The following is a 20,361-nucleotide window of genomic DNA, read 5'->3' as shown; positions in this document are numbered from 1 at the left end:
GGTACTGGGTTTGGATCCCAGTCGAGGCATGGGATTTTTAATCGAGATACCGACTCCAAACCCAGAGTGAGTGCTCCGCAAGGCTCAATGGGTAGGTGTAAACCACTTGCACTGACCAGTGATCCATAACTGGTTCAACAAAGGCCATGGTTTGTGCTATCCTGCCTGTGAGAAGCGCAAATAAAAGATCCCTTGCTGCTATTCGGAAGAGTAGCCCATGTAGTGGCGACAGCGGGTTTCCTCTCAAAATCTGTGTGGTCCGTAACCATATGTCTGACGCCATATAACCGTAAATAAAATGTGTTGAGTGCGTCGTTAAATAAAACACTTCTTTCTTTCTTGTAATTGTGTGTATTTGTGAGATTTTAGCAAACGAAGTCATTGTTACTGTGACTGTCCTAATGGTAATGTAGGTTTTGGTTTGTTTTGTATTTATTTTCAGATTGTTGTAAGAGGCACTGTGTTTGCTCGTATGGGGCCAGAGCAAAAAGCTCAGCTGGTTGAATTGCTACAGATTCTTGGGTAGGTGAAGCTAGTGTCATTATTTTTGTTCATTAGCAATAATCGTGAGAGCAAATGATTTATGTCACAAGCGAATAGTGGTTTGTCAGTGTTTTGATCTCATCTTGGCAACCTTGTACATTTTAGTATGGGTTGAAAATCTTTCATGAAATCAGAAACGACAATAGATAATAATACGTAACAATAGGCAATAATATGTAACGGCTAATTCACTCATTAGTGATTCTCAACATTTAGTTTTCACTCGTTAACCATTAGACTACTGGATTAATTTTTAACAAAAACCACGTTGAGTGGGTACAAGTTTATAATTTTTACTCACATATATTCACTTAAATGTTTTATAAATACATGAAATAAAGTTCATATATGAATCGGTAAGTATTATTTTCGTGTCTTTTTTTGTAATTTTTATTATTTTAGATCGGCTAATGGTGATTAAAATTAGGCAAAAAATCGAAAAAGTTGCATTTACTTATGGGCATTTGTGGCCAGCTGTCCAGTATTTATGTCCATTATTCCCGATAACAGTGGTTTTCTGACCAGAATTTTTTTTAAAACCCGAACTAAGATTCATATTGCAATATTTGGTAATTTTCGTTGTTGGTAAACGATCAAATTTATTATCAAATTAGCTGTCACAATCAGCTATCGATCCCTGAAAATGACCGCGACGTGCCGCCATTGTTGTCAAGCGAACATACTTGCCGAAAACCACTTTTTGAACTCAAAATTTCAAGGTATTTTCAATTGAAAAAATAACAAAAGCCACCATTTTGAAACAAAATCTTTTTTCTTTAATTATATTTCCGTTTCCGGTGAGTGTCGTGTGCAAAATGGCGGGAAATATGAATTGGGGAATGCACTGTATACAGTGTACAGTATATCAACTGACGTGACGTCGGGCGAGATATCTCGCCTGCAGTAGTCAGAAGGTTAATCAAGTCCAGAGCAAACGTTTATGAATTGATACGGTCCTTTGCAACGACATCACTTTATTGATTCAGAATAAATAGTATTGTCTGAATAACTGAATAATGATTATAAATATGACACTGTTGGTAAGCACATTATTCCTGTAATTTGGTTTTAAAATGATATTTACTGAAATGTGTAACTAAATATGCTAGTTTCTCAGTTACAAGCTTGCTTTTTAAAATTGTTTTGAATGTCTTTCCCAGCTACTACGTTGGTATGTGTGGTGATGGAGCGAACGACTGTGGAGCACTGAAAATGGCCCACACTGGAATCTCACTGTCCGAGGCCGAAGCGTCCGTGGCTTCACCTTTCACTTCTAAAGTTCCAACCATCGAGTGCGTCCCCACCGTCATCAAGTGAGTTACCTACTTACATGTTAAAGGCATATTGTCACAGACCACTGACCTATTAAATGGCTCAACAAAGTATTACCTGAAAAAATATATACATTTGATTTGTCCCTAACAGTACTTTATTCAACCATCTACGTAACCACCACACTCCACTTATTAAGGATATTTTTTACAAATAATTGAATGGTCCATAATTCAAACACTAAAATTGCCAAAAGGGTTGACATGGATTTCTTTCTACCATGGTTCAGTTATGGTGATGCAATAGCTAGATTTCATTGTCAAAAATTAATGTAATTTATTATCATTTTGAGAAAAATAAGGTCCTTAAATATGTGGCAGTATGCCTTTAATCATTACAAGATGATTTACTTTAAAAAAAAAAAAAGTATTTCAGAAACTAAAAAACATGATCAAAATCAGTTGGGGAAATAACATTTAAGCCAATAACACCCCCACACCCCACACCCCCAAAAAATCAGTTCATTTGCTATATAATATATACTCTGTTAAAAACACAGTTTTTAAAAACAAACTTTACTAACACCACATCTATTTGATGATGAACAAGCATTTTACACATATTTTAGTTTCAAAAGGTGGAGTTTTTTAAAATAGATTTTAAGCATATGTAAGAAATAGAATACTACAATTGTGTCCATTAAATACCACTTATATTCTAACTCATTTAATAATGTATCCCAGTTTGCTTTCACTGTATAAACATGTTTGAACAAACTCAAAAGATAAATAGTATCAACTCTAGATATGTTATGGTATTCAATATTTCAGCCATTTTAATTTTATTTCTGATCAGTCTAGTCACAAACTCTAAAAATAGAAACCAAATTGCTCTGAAGTTAATATAATAAATTTAGGAGGAAATGACTAGAAAATAGGTACTTGTTGTTGTGAAAATCCACAAAGAGGACTATACTACATGTATGTTGATGAAGAAAAACAGTGAATACAGAGGATTCCAAATAAAATAATTCTGAACATTTTACAATTTTTTTTATTTTTCTATTTTCAGGGAAGGACGATGTGCACTTGTGACCTCGTTTGGGATCTTCAAGTACATGGCCTGCTACAGTCTGACTCAGCTTGTGTCTGTTCTCCTCTTATACTGGGTAATTATCACACAGCTTGTGTCTGTTCTCTTATACTGGGTAATTATCACACAGCTTGTGTCTGTTCTCCTCTTATACTGGGTAAATATCACACAACTTGTGTCTGTTCTCCTCTTATACTGGGTAATTATCACACAACTTGTGTCTGTTCTCCTCTTATACTGGGTAATTATCACACAACTTGTGTCTGTTCTCCTCTTATACTGGGTAATTATCACACAACTTGTGTCTGTTCTCCTCTTATACTGGGTAATTATCACACAACTTGTGTCTGTTCTCCTCTTATACTGGGTAATTATCACACAACTTGTGTCTGTTCTCCTCTTATACTGGGTAATTATCACACAACTTGTGTCTGTTCTCCTCTTATACTGGGTAAATATCACACAACTTGTGTCTGTTCTCCTCTTGTACTTGGTAATTATCACACAACTTGTGTCTGTTCTCCTCTTATACTGGGTAAATATCACACAACTTGTGTCTGTTCTCCTCTTGTACTTGGTAATTATCACACAGCTTGTGTCTGTTCTCCTCTTATACTGGGTAAATATCACATAGCTTGTGTCTGTTCTCCTCTAATACTGGGTAATTATCACACAGCTTGTGTCTGTTCTCCTGTTGTACTGGGTAAATATCACATAGCTTGTGTCTGTTCTCCTCTTATACATAGAGAATACTAAACGAGCTTGCCTGTCTTACCATTTTTATGAAACTAGTGAACAGTTTTGGTATCTGAAGAGCGAAAGCCAATATTACACCAGTTAGATATTGAGTGATTGTTATGACATGATCAATATCTTACACTGGTGTGTAATAAATATAGAATACTAAACGAGGTTGCCTGTCATACCATTTTTATGAAACGAGTGAACAGTTTTGGTATCTGACGAGCGAAAGCGAGTTTCATAAAAATGGTATGACTGGCAAGCTAGTTTAGTATTTTATTTATTACAAACCAACTGCAAACAAGCCGCAACACAAATGTAAGCAGATGTCGAGACCTATTGCACATTATTTTTCTATGAATTGGGTCAGCAAGTGATCTATGTCACGCTCATGTCACGTCAATATTACACTAGTTAGATACTGAGTGATTGTTATGACATGAGCAATATCTTACACTGATGTGTAATAATGGGTAATTATCACACAACTTGTGTCTGTTCTCTTATATTGGATAATTATCTCGTTTTACTAATGGAAAAATGTAGCGGGTTTCCTCTCTAAGACGATATATCAAAATACCCGATGTTTGACATCCAGTAGCTGATTATTAATAAAACAATGTGCTCTAGTGGTGTCATAATACAAAACAAACTTTAACTTTTTACGTTATCAGGTTTATCCGTGAAGGTAATAATTAAATCGGAAACTGCAAAATTTCCCATCTGTCATTAACCTATTATAACGTTTGTCCTGCAGTCCATAAAATATAATGAAGAAATCATACTTAATTGTAATTTTTAAACATGCATTCATTTGATCTATGTAAGCAGCTATCAATGACACCGAATCAGCTTAATGTAGGTGAAGTTTTTAATTGCAGGTATTCTGACTTTTCTTCAGATTGGTGAACTTTTTAATTGCAGGTATTCTGACTTTTCTTCAGATTGGTGAAGTTTTTAATTGCAGGTATTCTGTCTTTTCTTCAGACTGGTGAAGTTTTTAATTGCAGGTATTCTGACTTTTCTTCAGAGTGGTGAAGTTTTTAATTGCAGGTATTCTGACTTTTCTTCAGATTGGTGAAGTTTTTAATTGCAGGTATTCTGACTTTTCTTCAGATTGGTGAAGTTTTTAATTGCAGGTATTCTGACTTTTCTTCAGACTGGTGAAGTTTTTAATTGCAGGTATTCTGTCTTTTCTTCAGACTGGTGAAGTTTTTAATTGCAGGTATTCTGACTTTTCTTCAGACTGGTGAAGTTTTTAATTGCAGGTATTCTGACTTTTCTTCAGACTGGTGAAGTTTTTAATTGCAGGTATTCTGACTTTTCTTCAGACTGGTGAAGTTTTTAATTGCAGGTATTTTTACTTTTCTTCAGATTGGTGCTAACCTGACAGACTACGAGTTCTTGTTTATTGATCTCTTCACCATCACCACTCTCAGCATCACTTGTGAGTAACCATCTTCTCTATTCCACCATTTAACAGGGATGGATAAACTCCACACTTCAATGCAGTTGTTGATTGTAGTGCTACCCAAATGTTCTATCTGTCCTTGATCTTGAATTAAAAGCTCACACTAACACTATATTTGTTTTCCCAGTCCCTTAATTGTGATCAAATAAATCCCTACTTTTCACGACCCTGTAGGGTTTTTGGGGTAGTGGTGGGGTTCAAGATCATTTCATTACTAGTTGGTATGGGACAGAAAACATAGGGAGCAAGTTGGTAGGTTTTGCTTTTACATTGTTTTTCTTTACCAAAAATCGTGCAAAAGCTTATTAAAAGTGCTAATTCAATTTTTTATTTTTTATATTTCCAATTCTGAAATATATTTCTCTAAATCAGTGTCCTCTAGTGGTGGTGTTAAACCAAACAAACAATGATTATCTAAATTAAAAACCTATATAATTATGGTATGCCATTAAAAACCTATATAATTATGGTATGCCATTAAAAGTACATGTAGTTGGTAAATTATGCTTTCTTTGGCATAAATATTCCATGATTGCAGAGTTGTAAATGTTAAGATTAAAAAATATCACCTTACCATAGTGTGACATAACATGTTATTCCCATGGACCCTTCATAATGTTTGTCTGTCTGTTCATCCATCAATCCAGTTCCATCAATCTGTCCATTTTGTGTTCTTTTTCTTGTCTGCATGTTTAGTTTTAGTTTATAAAATATGTTTCCCGTTGTAGATGGCCGAACGGGCCCGTACCCGCAGCTGGCAAAGGAGCTGCCACCCATCAGTCTGTTGGCTGCAGGGCCCATTCTGTCCCTCATCATCCACGTCGTCATCCAGACCGCTGTGCAGGTTTATTGTTTCATCGACATCCAGAAACAACCCTGGTGAGATGATCACTTTCTGTCAGTGGCTGTTAGGGATATGGGGGGGGGGGGGGGGGGGGGGCATTCCTCCCACTCCCCAATCAAACCTTTTTTTCTTTTTATGTCCCACCCCTTCCTTCAGGTCAGAGACATTGGTGAGAAAGACTGAAAACAATATTCCATTTAATGCACATTCTATAACCTATTATTTCTCGTTCTAGCCAGAGCACCACAAATGGTATATCAAAGGCCATGGTATGTGCTTTCCTGTCTGTGGGATGGTGCATATAAATGATCCATTGCTACAAATGGAAAAATGTAGCATTTTCACTCCCTTAAGACTATTTGTCAAAATTACCAATTGTTTGACATCCAAAGCCGATGATTAATAAATCAATATGTTCTAGTGGTGTTGTTAAACAAAACAAACTTTTAACTTTTTCAGTGGCTGTTAAGTCAGATGTATATTTGATAGCCTTAGGAAGGTGTGCTTAAGTGTACATTGAGTACTAAATGTAAAAAGAATTGTCATTGCCAAGGGTAAAACTACATGGGTATCAAATCGTATCCAGTAACATGTTAATATTCTGTGAGCTACATTCAATGTGTCCATTAACATGTTAATATTATGTGTACAGTCACATTCAATGTGTCCATTAACATGTTAATATATTCTGTGAGCTACATTCAATATGTCCAGTAACATGTTAATATTCTGTGAGCTACATTCAATGTGGCCATTAACATGTTAATATTATGTGTACAGTCACATTCAATGTGACCATTAACATGTTAATATATTCTTTGAGCTACATTCAATATGTCCAGTAACATGTTAATATTCTGTGAGCTACATCCAATGTGTCCATTAACATGTTAATATTATGTGTACAGTCACATTCAATGTGTCCATTAACATGTTAATATATTCTATGAGCTACATTCAACATGTCCAGTAACATGTTAATATTCTGTGAGCTACATTCAATATTTATATATTCTGTGAGCTACATTCAATATGTCCAGTAACATGTTAATATTCTGTGAGCTACATTCAATACAGGTATGTCCAGTAACATGTTAATATATTCTGTGAGCTACATTCAATATGTCCAGTAACATGTTCATTGAGCTACATTCAATATGTCCAGTAACATGTTAATATTCTGTGAGCTACATTCAATACAGGTATGTCCAGTAACATGTTAATATATTCTGTGAGCTACATTCAATATGTCCAGTAACATGTTCATTGAGCTACATTCAATGTGTCCAGTAACATGTTCATATTCTGTGAGCTATGTTCACTGTATACAGTCACATGTTACTATATTCTGTGAGCTACATTCAATGTGTCCAGTCACATGTTCATATTCTGTGAGCTATGTTCACTGTATAGTCACATCTTATAGGATATTAAAACGAGCTTTGATTTAGTATCATGTTTTTTACTAAGTGAAATAATTTTCAGTTGTCACAAGCTTTAGCAAGTGACAATGAAAATTATTTCACAAGGGACATAATCATGATATGAAATGATAGCGAGTTTAATATCCTATTTATTACCTATAATCGATCTTAATTTATATCACTCAGCTTGTTTGGTTGAGGTTCCTGTAAGGTTGTAGTGCACCAGTCGATATGTACCAAGATATTTTTAACCATATGGTAATAATAATGCTTCTCTTTCAGGTTTGTTCCCTTTCATCCCAATGAGGATGATGACTACCAGTGTTATGAGAATTCTGCCGTCTTCCTCATTTCAACGTTCCAGTACACCATCTTGGCAGTTGCATTCTCAAAGGGTGCTCCATTCCGGCGGACTATATTTTCTAATTGTAAGCAAATCTTCTGGTAGATTCAATGGTCATATACCTTTTTTGTGTGATTGTCATTATATGCATGAATAACAAACAGTTAACTGAAAAACATATTTAAGTTCAGTATCATGTTACATTTCCCCCAAATACACCAATATTCCAATAATATTGTTTATTTTTATTCATTCATTCATTCATTCATTCATTCATTCATTCATTCAATCATTCAATCATTCATTCATTCATTCATTTATTTATTTATTGTCTTATCTTGATGCAGTCAAAGTGGAATGGGACGTAGTCCCGTGGTAAAACACTTATGTCATGCGCAGTCGGTCTGGGATCGATCCCCGTCAGTGGGCCCACTGGGCTATTTCTCATTCCAGCCAGTGCACAGGGAAATAGGAATGGTATATCAAAGGCTGTGGTATGTTCTATCCTGTCTGTGGGATGGTGCATATAAAAGATCCCTTGCTACTAATGGAAAATGTAGAGGGTTTCCTCTCTTAAGACTATGTCAACATTACCAAATGTTTGATATTCAATAGCCAGTGATTAGTAAATCTATGTGCTCTAGTGATGTCATTAAACAAAAAACCAAACTAACAAAAACAAAACGAAAAGAAAAAACAAAACAAAAACCCTTTTTACTTGATGCAGTCAAAAGACAAGATATAGTTGTTACGTTTCACAAACTGCATGTCCTAGACTAGTGAAACTAGTTATAATGTCCATTTCAATACCTACTTTAAAAAACATGGTATGAATTGTTTGTTTTTTTAATTTTTTAAAATGTTAAAAAAATTTCCATGAAGAACTAGACTAATTGGGAATATTAATTCACTAATTATTTCTTCATTTACTGGATCAGTTTATTTATTTATTTAGTTTCATTCATTCATTTGTTTGATAATTTTTAGACTTATTCCTCGGCAACATTGCCCTATGTGCTGCTCTATCTGCTTGGTTGACCATCTATCCTACTGATGGCTTTGCTGACTTTATGGAGGTAATATTTATTGTAGTTTGGCTTTGAAGTGGTATTTTACATGATGACCATTTCAGTCAGAATTCCACATTTGATATATATATACAATACAACACTCGGTTTCGCTAGATATAATTTTTGCGAAATGAGTGAACTTCCCTATTTAGTATCTGACCGAACAAAAGTGAGGACAGATACCATGGGAAGTTCATGAGTTTAAAAAATATATATATCTATCAAAAACAAGTGTGGTATTTTATTAATTGCCCACCTTTGAGTAACAGTTACTATAGTAATTGACAATTACTTCTAACATAACTTGACAAGACATACGAATGCACAGAGCTCAGACCAGCAAAGATGATGTTGCTTACTAAAATAACATATAGCAACTAATAGGCATCTGTTGGTGTGTAGTAAGTGTGAACGACACACCCAGATATTCACCAGGTGTGTAGGTGTGTAGTAAATGTGAACGACACACCCAGACGTTCACCAGGTGGGTAGGAAATGTGAACGACACACCCAGACGTTCACCAGGTGGGTAGTAAATGTGAACGACACACCCAGACGATCACCAGGTGGGTAGTAAATGTGAACGACACACCCAGACATTCACCAGGTGGGTAGTAAATGTGAACGACACACCCAGACGTTCACCAGATGGGTAGTAAATGAGAGGGGAGGGGTTTAGCTCAGTCGGTTGAGCTCTTGCCTGAATTGCTTGCATCACAAGATCGAATCACCTCAGTGATCCATTCAGCTGATTGGGCTTTTTCTTGTTTCAACCAGTGCACCACAACTGAACAAAGGCCATGGTATGAGCTTTCCTGTCTGTGGAAAGTTAATATAATATAAAAATATCCCTTGCTGCATTAAGAAAATGTAGCGGGCTTCCTCTGTTGACTATGAGTATAATTACCAAATGTTTGACATCCAATAGTCAATGATTAATTAATCAATGTGCTCTAGTGGTGTCGTTAAACAAAACAAATTTTTAATGAATTAGAGGCTGTGCCTTCTTATCAGTTGAAAGTGTATTTACCAGAGCCCTTGCTGATCATATGAAGAAAAGTGTTTTTCTCGTTTTGTGAATGAAGTATTGCAGCTATAATTACATAATTAATTATAATTAATAAGACACATACCCACTGTTGAAACAAGACTTTGTTAGCTACTAAAAGCTTCAAAACCTTTTCAAAACGTCACTGGTAAAATGCACATAAAAAGATCCCTTGCTGCTGTTGATCAGGAGTAACCTGTGTGGTGGTAGAAGACAACGCCACTGATTAAACAAAGGGGTGGGACGTAGCCCAGTGGTACAGCATTCGCTCAATGCGCGGTCAGTGTGGGATTGATCCCCGTCAGTGGGCCCATTGGGCTATTTCTCATTCCAGCCAGTGCACCACGACTGGTATATCAAAGGCTGTGGTATGTACTACCCTGACTGTGGGATGGTGCATATAAAAGATCCCTTGCTGCTTATTGAAAACATTAGCCCATGAAGTGGCAACAGCGGGTTTCCTCTCTCAATATCTGTGTGGTCCTTAACCATATGTCTGATGCCATATAACCGTAAATAAAATGTGTTGAGTGTGTTGTTAAATAAAACATGTTTTTCTTTCTTTCTGATTAAACAGTGAACTTGTTAGACGTTAAAAGCTTCAAAATGTTTTAAAAAGTTACCATAAAAGGTCTCTTACTGCTCTAGAGTAAGAGTAATAGTTTCCAGTACGAGTCCTGCTGTAGATGTTTTTTCTGTATCACATGACTCTCAACAATATTGCGAAAGGACGAGTGCCAAAAATATTTTCTAGTTAATTAATTTTAGTATAAAAACGTAAAATGCCAGACAGGCAAAACTAACACGATTTTTGTCTTTAGGAGATCTCAGCAAAGTCGATGTAGGTGACACCGTTACAACCTAGTATGATGAATCTATGACACTGTTACAGCCTAGTATGATTAATCTATGACACCGTTACAACCTAGTATGATGAATCTATGACACTGTTACAGCCTAGTATGATGAATCTATGACAGTTACATCCTAGTATGATGAATCTATGACCCTGTTACAACCTAGTATGATGAATCTATGACACTGTTACAGCTTAGTATGATGAATCTATGACACTGTTACAGCCTAGTATGATGAATCTATGACACCATTACAACCTAGTATGATGAATCTATGACACTGTTACAGCCTAGTATGATAAATCTATGACACCATTACAACCTAGTATGATGAATCTATGACACTGTTACAGCCTAGTATGATGAATCTATGACACCATTACAACCTAGTGTGATGAATCTATGACACTGTTACAGCCTAGTATGATGAATCTATGACACCATTACAACCTAGTATGATGAATCTATGTCACTGTTACAGCCTAGTATGATGAATCTATGACACCATTACAACCTAGTATGATGAATCTATGACACTGTTACAGCCTAGTATGATGAATCTATGACACCATTACAACCTAGTATGATAAATCTATGTCAATGTACGTTTTTTTTCTCAAGTTTGGTCTGGACAAAATGTTGTGGAAATCTAACAGTAATAAAGGTAGGAAAGTAATTTATTATAGTTGTTAGCAATGTGGTTCGGACTTTAGACCAAGAGTAATTTATTATAGTTGTTAGCAATGTGGTTCGGACTTTAGACCAAGAGTAATTTATTATAGTTGTTAGCAATGTGGTTTGGACTTTAGACCAAGTATAATTTATTACAGTTGTTAGCAATGTGGTTCGGACTTTAGACCAAGAGTAATTTATTACAGTTGTTAGCAGTGTGGTTCGGACTTTAGACCAAGAGTAATTTATTACAGTTGTTAGCAATGTGGTTCGGACTTTAGACCAAGAGTAATTTATTACAGTTGTTAGCAATGTGGTTTGGACTTTAGACCAAGAGTAATTTATTATAGTTGTTAGCAATTTATTATAGTTGTTAGCAATGTGATTCGGACTTTAGACCAAGAGTAATTTATTATAGTTGTTAGCAATGTGGTTCGGACTTTAGACCAAGAGTAATTTATTATAGTTGTTAGCAATGTGGTTCAGACTTTAGACCAAGAGTAATTTATTATAGTTGTTAGCAATGTGGTTCAGACTTTAGACCAAGAGTAATTTATTATAGTTGTTAGCAATGTGGTTCGGACTTTAGACCAAGAGTAATTTATTATAGTTGTTAGCAATGTGGTTCAGACTTTAGACCAAGTGTTGACGAGACTATGCGTTATGCATTAGTAGCCTTTGTTTTTCTTTCCTGAGAAAGCCAACAATAGTGTAATGGTCTGATAATCTTATCTTTCAGCTGAAAATATTTCCGCCCATCACATATCGCCTGATGTACATTGGAATCGCAGCCATCAACTTCTTCCTTTCAGTGATGATTGAGGTAATGTTAAAGGTTTTGTTCAGCATATAGTGCAGACCTTGCCACAAAAAAAACATTGAAGGGAGTGATTAATTGCTCCCCTAACTTAGATTATGGGGAGCCATTGAAGATATTACATTATACATTCACATGCTAAAGGGAGCAAAAAGTGCTCTCCTTGAACTAGTCTCAGGTGAGTGATGGGGAGTGAGAGAGATGGCTCCCCTTAAACAGTTTGGTCTGATATTAACATGACACCTCTCTGTCTGAATCCATAACCCATTGTTTTGAATGGATCCTCATTTAACCTGTTTTCTTGCTTGTGAAACTGTGGCCTCAGGGTTTTAATCAATTCTCATCGTCAGTCTGAATTTAATGATACTGAACCTAGCCTAGTAGCGCGAGTCTGTGTGGAATATCCTTGGCTGTTATCAAGTTTGTTATTCTGTTATTATCTAAGCTGTTTTGTTTTATTTAAACACCTGTTTTCGACATCCATCCATATACATATTATATAAAGAACCAATGTAAAAAAAAACTTCTGATTATTGCTATAACTTTGTATCTTATTTATGATCACAGATAATTTTTAAAATCCAAAGTTTCATTTTTTCTGTTAAATTTTTTAAATTAATTGTTCATGGTACAGAAATAGAAAATATTTCACTAGCCCGCTGGACTAGAACCAACAAAAAATGTACTAGCCCGCCAGAATGTCTTCTAGTTTGTAGAACAATATATTATTGTTTAACAATATTATAATATACACCGTCTTCACTTCAAATGATAGATATATATATACACAAAGAAACAAGTTAAGCACTTGTCTTATGAGGTTTGATGTTGAAAGCCTGATAACATAACCTCAGAAAAACAAATGTGTTTTGCAAGAATACATCTTTGACAGTAAGAAAACATAACAAGTGTATCCAGTTTTGAAATTTTAATCATGATTCTGAGAAGAATTCCAATATGCTGTATTTGAGCCAAAAACGGAGGCACAATAAGTATGGAGGTGCAAAGTCAGAAACACAAGTCAACATCATGACTGATGATGAAAAATGTCATTTGAAGTCCACAGATGACATTCATGACACAAATCATCAATAGAGGGTAAACCCGCCATGTGCCCGGATGACAGCTTCCATCCTTCGTCTCATCCCTCCAGTAAGTCGTCTGATTTGCTGCATGGGCAACTGCTGCCATTCTCGATAGAGAGCTGGCTCTAATTGTGCCAGTCTGTACAGGTGGGGTCAGTGCCTGTACTCGATGCCCCAAGATGTCCCAAACATGCTCTAGCGGGTTTAGGTCGGGACTCGTGGCCGGCCAGGGCAGGGTCGTCACAGCATGTACAGAGGTCTGGTGGCGAGTGGATGGTTGTCAAAATACGGCACAACAACTGGTTGCAGGACGTTATGAATGTAACCATTGAGATTGCCTTGGATGGTGACAAGATCCAGCTTACAATCATGTGACAGGCAACCCCAAACCATTACTGAACCTCCACCATATGGGGTCGTAGGTCATATGTTCCTGGGTGTGTAGGCAGCATTTTTATGACTCCAAACTCTCAATCGGCCATCTGTGACATGGAGCAGGAACCGGCTTTCGTCGGACCAATGGACTCTTCGCCAGAACCTCAGATTCCAACCTCTCTGGGCCAAACACCACGCTAAACGGCGTCTCTCATGATGATCAGCAAGAAAGGGATGCTTGATGACCCTTCTGGCCTTCAATCCCACAAATTTCAGACAATTCCTCACTGTTCTGGCTGACGTCCATCTATTGGGTAACCAATGGCTCTTCAGAACAGGAGAGGTAGCAAAGGGTTGACGACGTACGAGCCGAAGCAGGGCCCCGTCCTCGTGCTGTGACATCATGCGCGGTCTCCCTGACCGTGGGAGATTCTTTACAGCATTGGTATGCCCATGTTTTCGTATCAGTCTGCTGATTACGGTGTACTGATACCCCAGTTGACGTCCTATACTTTTGAAGGTCATGCCAGTCGCATGTATACCAATAATATGCTATCTTTGGGCCTCTGATAACCGTCGACGTGCCATATTCAATGATTAAACTTCAAGAATGCAAGACAGTGACGTTAAGTGTCAACAATTGCAGTGTATTGATACTGCATTTTGAGCAAAGCATGGGTGCATGTCATTCTGTTGTGGGACATCACAGTTGTCATTGTACTCTCCTATTATTTCGATGGAACACCATTCTTGACATATTCGTCACATAATTTGCAGTTTTTACGAATGGGGGTATTTCAGTACTAATTATATCTAGGGGTGCTTAACTATTTTCTTTGTGTATATATTGGACAAAAACATTATTAAGGACACTTGGTAGGCTAAGTGATCAACATCACGTGGCAAACAAAATCTCGAGCCCCAAAGTTTGATTGACAAAACAATAAATTTTGAAATATTCTGGTACAGACAAAGTTTTTCACATTTCTTTCATATAGATTTACAAAATTCAAGTGACATTCTGCAAGTATTTAACAGAACAATCTATTCATAACACACCAGCAACAGTTTCAACGTAAACAAGCCATTTCTAGAAAGTATTCACCTTTGACTGGCTCTCTCTGGAATGTTGCGCTTGCCTAGTTCAGAACTTCAAAGTTGTCTGTTGTCAATGGGTACATTTATTGTGTATTTAGTCGTGGTTTGGAATTTTGGCATGGCTGATGCGGAGTCTCAGATTCAGTGCAAAAAACCGCTAAAAAATCAAGACTAGCCCATTGGACTAGTAGTTGTATTTTTAACTGGTCCACATTTAGCGAGTGGGTGAGTACTTTCTGCATCCCTGTATAATGAATCCCCATTGGTGCACCCATTGGGCTATTTCTCATTCCAGCCAGTGCTCCACAACTGTTGTAACAAAGGCCGTGGTATGTAAAATCCTGTCTGTGGGATGGTGCATATAAAAGATCCCTTGCTACTAATCGAAAAGAGTAGCCTATGAAGTGGCGACAGCGGGTTTCCTCTCTCAATATCTGTGTGGTCCTTAACCATATGTGTGACGCCATATAACCGTAAATACAATGTGTTGAATGCGTCGTTAAATAAAACATTTCTTTCCTTTTTTCCCTGTATAATGAAAGATAACTTTCTGGCTTCTGCCTTGAATATTATAATTCCTACTTTCTTTCTGTTTTCCAGATGTTCCTTATAGATAACACAAACATTGTGGAGCATTGCCGATCTGCCATCAAGCATTACCTCCCAACGGCCGAGTACAAGTATGCAAGTATTGAAAATGAAATAAAGGAGAACCCTGACTGGCCACCTGTCTCAAAAACGACGCATGGCCTGGCCGCGGCGTTCCAGCGTCTGGACAGCCTGCACCACGTACCCCGGGACGGCGACGGCCGTGTGGGGTCCGCCCTCAACGACCTGCTCGAGATGGAAGATGACTCGAGTAGTGAGAAGTCGTTCGGTCGACACAGGCTGCCTGACGGTCTCGAGCTCCGCAACAGGGGGGATCGGCAGACAGCGGAGGGGGCCCATTATGGGGCCCATGATGGGGATCGGCAGACAGCGGAGGTTGCCCATCACGGTGACCGCCACAGAACCATGTTGTCCCATCTCAACTTGGACGACCAACGCAATGTTGATTGCAACGATCCAGTGACAGTTGAAATTGCTGGAAAATACATTACTCCCATGTAGATACATAATACATCGCTTCAGCTGTAGTTGAGGAAATGAGAGCAAATACTGGGTCACACTGCCTCACCACATAAACTGTGTTCAACAGTGCAACAAGTCACCACATAAACTGTGTTTTACAGTGCAACAACTCACCACATAAACTGTGTTTTACAGTGCAACAACTCACCACACAAACTATTCAAGGCTTAACGCGGCCTAACCATTGTTAACAATACCACATTTGTGATTTGTGGCTCCAAGACGAAAGGCAGTGGTCGACGACAAGACATTTTCCTCACCATTGATCTGGCTTTAAACACAATAAAAATAGCATATATCACTCATATATGTCTCAATGCAATTCCAAATTTTATAAATAGTGCGATTTCTTAAATTCCGATATTTTCTTAAAAACACAGGTGTAATTTAGTAATATGCAATAAAAAATGTGGCATCATTTCAAATGCTGACAACATTGAAATTGAAAAACAGCTAAATTAACACGAGCCTGTAACATGTAAAGTGCTTCATATACATGTAGGTTAGTTTCATGTCTTTAACAATAACTCGGTTCCATATAGAGCTGAGAAGATTGCTCTTATGTTGATATGTTTGTATTTTTCATAACTAAATAGTTTTTTTGAATTTAAAAAGATCACATAATTAGGTTTTTTTACCATTTGTCAAATGAAAATTACTGTTGAATAAGTTATATTTATTGTGCACTGTCGTCAACCTTAATTAATATAAATAGGAGTTAGTTGAAACAATTTTAATTTTTTAACAAAAAGTGTCAGTCTTGCATGATGCTTTAACAGCCGTCAAAATGAACATATAGTTTTGCCAAATGTGCTCAAACTATGCATCAATTATTGGATTGTTTCTCAAACTATTATCTTCAAATTATCATGAATATTTAACAGTTACTGTGTTTAAAAAAAAAATGTTTTGCTAATCATTTCATAATGTATGTAGCTTTACTAGACAAACTATGCATGAATGTAATGACTTTTTGTCACTCACATTTCATTTATCATATATATTTTTGCTACATATCAGGAGAAAGCCAATAAACTATATTTTAGATGGTTTACTGTACAAAGTAATTTATTTAAGGTTGTTTGATCTGCGACTTTGATTTTCATTCAGATATGAAGTATGTATTAACTGAATGAATTTTTTAAATATTTTTTCACCATGAATGGTGGTGTAATTGTTCAGCCGTTATTGTATTTTTACTCCGATGTTTTGTATGTTCTTTGAACACTGTGCCTTCTCAGTGAATGTCCTCCATTGATGTATCATGGTTCATCTTTTACAAAACTTCTTTCTGTAGAAGTTCTTAATTATTATTGGATGTTATAAATTTACATGTTTATAATGCACAATATTTCAGGCGTACCATCATAGTGTTTGCAAGTCAGTTATGCAACATTACATTGAAACGAATAACTAATTTTACTTAAAATTTGAGGTAATTGATTGGCTTATGCAACTATAATTAATATAACTGAACAATTATTGATTATGCTGGCAAAAGTTGCACGAACTCCCTTCCTATAATGTAAAATTTGAAATATTGTCACCTGATTTATTTTTAACTTATTACTCACTAAGTGCAAATACATGTAGTTAATGTAGTGATGCTTAGATTCAAAGCTCAATGGTAGTTCTGTCTAGATTTAGTTCATACATATTGCATGTAACTAGGGTAGTGGAACTAGGTTACATAGTGGAATTGTCACACTAAACTAGAGCTGTGAGGATATGATGATACAGTAACGTATCACAATATGGGGTCCATGATACAATGCATCAGTTTAGGCAGCTATATTGTGACATATACAATACATGTACATTTTAATAAGTTCAGATAAAATGAATAACGTAATAATTTACGAGCGTGGAATGTGTGTGAGGAATGAAACCATAATTCTCACTTTCAGTTGCGGGAATAATATTCCTTAACATTTAATACATCTGTATCTAAGTTGCTGTGATGTCACGTATCAAATGTGTTGTTTTATGAAAGGTACTTGAAACATAAATAGAGGTTATTACCAGAGTGTTTTTCGGTATCGTCAATATCATATATTAGGAATAAAAATTGTATTATGCGAGCCTTTCTTTATCATATAAGCTCAAGCTTAATACAACGTGTTTTTGTAAACTGTAACGCAACTTTAATTCCAGTCCGCCATTACTAGATATTCAAATGACATAAGAATATGTGGTGTGGTGTATTTTTGAATGGAAATGACGTCAAACTCGAATGACGTCATTTTGGATGTCCTTACATCAAAATAAAGTTATGCCTAATGTTTTTTTATTTTCTGAACGCTGGACAGCTTTCAGTGTCAAATTGCCATTGAAATGTTTTTATTTGGTGACTATGAATGCATATGTCAATCATGGAGTGTCACCCAAGTACGTTTGCTTAAATGTCAATAAACCTAGTGCCGAGACCTCGACTAATTTACATCTAATTTGCAAAGTTATCAAATTCTTAAAGTATGTGATCTGAAAAATATCACATAATATATGTGTTTCTTAAAGTCAATAATAATAATATTCAAGATAGGGTTTTGAAATCTATGCAGTTTTAGCATACCCAAATTTGTTTGCAGATTTTATTATTTTAAGTTGACCTTTCACTGGCATAGGAAGCAGGGCACACTTTTTAGCAGCAGTGATGGTTTTAATATATTTATATGTGTATTTATATATGTGTTTTTTCCCCCCCCCCCCCCCCCCCCCCCCAATCCATATTTTGGCACCTTCCTTTTGCCAATGCCTTTTGACAGAATTAATGACATCATTATTATATGATTTTCTTAACCCTAACCATAAACCTAACCCATTTTCTTTCTGGGGGAGGCCCTCTATACCCTCTATCAACTGCAGTAACTGTTGTATTCAGCACACATTGTAAATATTAAATTTCATAGCACCATACCCAAATATTTCTTTCTGGCAGAAACACTTGTGATAATAATAAAATGGTTTTCTCAGCATATTGCGAATCTAACTTTGCATAACCTATTTTTTTATTCGCATACTAAATTTAGGACATATTGATGATCATAAGTTTCATAACGGATAACGCACGGTAACCTGTAATTGGTTTAAGTGATACCTATTCAATGGTTAACACATACTTTCTTTTATTACATACATGTACCTATTCAATCTTACTATATTGATAAAGACATTTTCAAACTGTGATAAATTTATCTTGTATCACGTGTGTGATATGGACCGAAACTTGTAAATGGTGAATTCCCTTTTTATTTTTACTGAAGTTGGCGCCTTTATATTACTGATGTCATGTTAGATTTACAAACTACTTCACATCGTATTTGAAACATTACACAAGATTGCTGCAGAGGCTGATTCTTAACGTTAAAAAAATCCATGAAAGGAGGATTGATTAATAGATTTAAGAAAGTGTAGTTATGACGTTAAATTAAAAACTGTTTTGGTAAAAAAAATAAAAGGTATGTAATAAATACAGAACTTCACATACATTGTTTTCGCTTCCTATTTATTGCACTCATTTATTTTTTAGCAAGAACATACCACTCAACCGTTGCGTGGTCTCGTGGTGTATATTCTTGTGCAAAATGAACTCGTGCAATAAATAGGAAGCGAAAACAACGTGTGAAGTTGTGTGTATTTCTCAGAGCTCTATTACAGACTGTGATGTTGTGATCGGAATAATGTCACAATCTAACTAAAGTGACATTTGTATGCTATTATGCTCCTTACATTATATAGTTGTAATGGTAGCAAAAATGGCAGATGAAAAGTAGGAAATTAACTAAAACCATGTCAACTAAATATTTTAACTTCAAAAATAGTTACATGTATCCCCTCTGAAATTTGACTATAATTATGACTTTTTGTTGTGTTTTCAAAACCAGTTAATTTTAGTCCTCTTATTTCTTTAATGCAAGTTAAGTGTCGTGTATTTATGGTATATTAATAAAGCTACCGTTGTGTATCAAGTTTATATTCAGAACTTTTATTGAGTTGCCAGAACCCATTGAAATTTATTTCAATAGGGACATTGAAATAGTAGTGAGATTTATATCCTGCCTATTACCAAATAGTTTTTGACAGTGAACATTATTATAAAAAATCAATGTGGACATATCATAGATGTTTAACACTGTCAACTAATAGTTTTTACAATAGTTCAGTTATTTGACATTTAGTAGTGGGAATAAATAATAATAATTATATTATTATTATTATTATTATGATTGTAAAGTTGGGAATTTTGTTGTATATTTCTGTATATTTTAGAGTTTTGTTGTTTCCAGTTTGGTATTTCAACATTTTATTGTTGTGTTATTTACATTATTGTTCAGGTTATCAATAATCAGTTTTATACTTTATTTCATAATTATAGTGCTTTAATTTATATTTAATCTTGTATTTTAATAGCTGGTTTAAACAAGATTTATTGTTTTTGTTGACCGATTAGTAGTTGGGCATTTTAGTAGTAAAGCTGA

General features: G+C 35.7%; 1 protein-coding gene across 1 annotated transcript in view; it reads left to right on the top strand.

The window, feature by feature from the left end:
• Positions 1-16,937, top strand: part of LOC121390428 (probable cation-transporting ATPase 13A3) — an 86,508-nt gene extending 69,571 nt beyond the window's left edge. The window contains 9 exon segments of the mRNA XM_041522239.1: positions 443-522; positions 1,704-1,856; positions 2,887-2,983; positions 5,023-5,095; positions 5,848-5,998; positions 7,670-7,815; positions 8,718-8,806; positions 12,117-12,200; positions 15,353-16,937. Coding sequence (XP_041378173.1) covers positions 443-522; positions 1,704-1,856; positions 2,887-2,983; positions 5,023-5,095; positions 5,848-5,998; positions 7,670-7,815; positions 8,718-8,806; positions 12,117-12,200; positions 15,353-15,862 — 1,383 coding nt within the window. The 3' untranslated portion in view covers positions 15,863-16,937.
• Positions 16,938-20,361: the final 3,424 nt, after the last annotated feature.

Source organism: Gigantopelta aegis, chromosome 15 (genome assembly GCF_016097555.1).
Source record: "Gigantopelta aegis isolate Gae_Host chromosome 15, Gae_host_genome, whole genome shotgun sequence".
Taxonomy (NCBI): Eukaryota; Metazoa; Mollusca; class Gastropoda; order Neomphalida; family Peltospiridae; genus Gigantopelta; species Gigantopelta aegis.
This window is presented reverse-complemented; position numbering and strand designations above follow the sequence as displayed.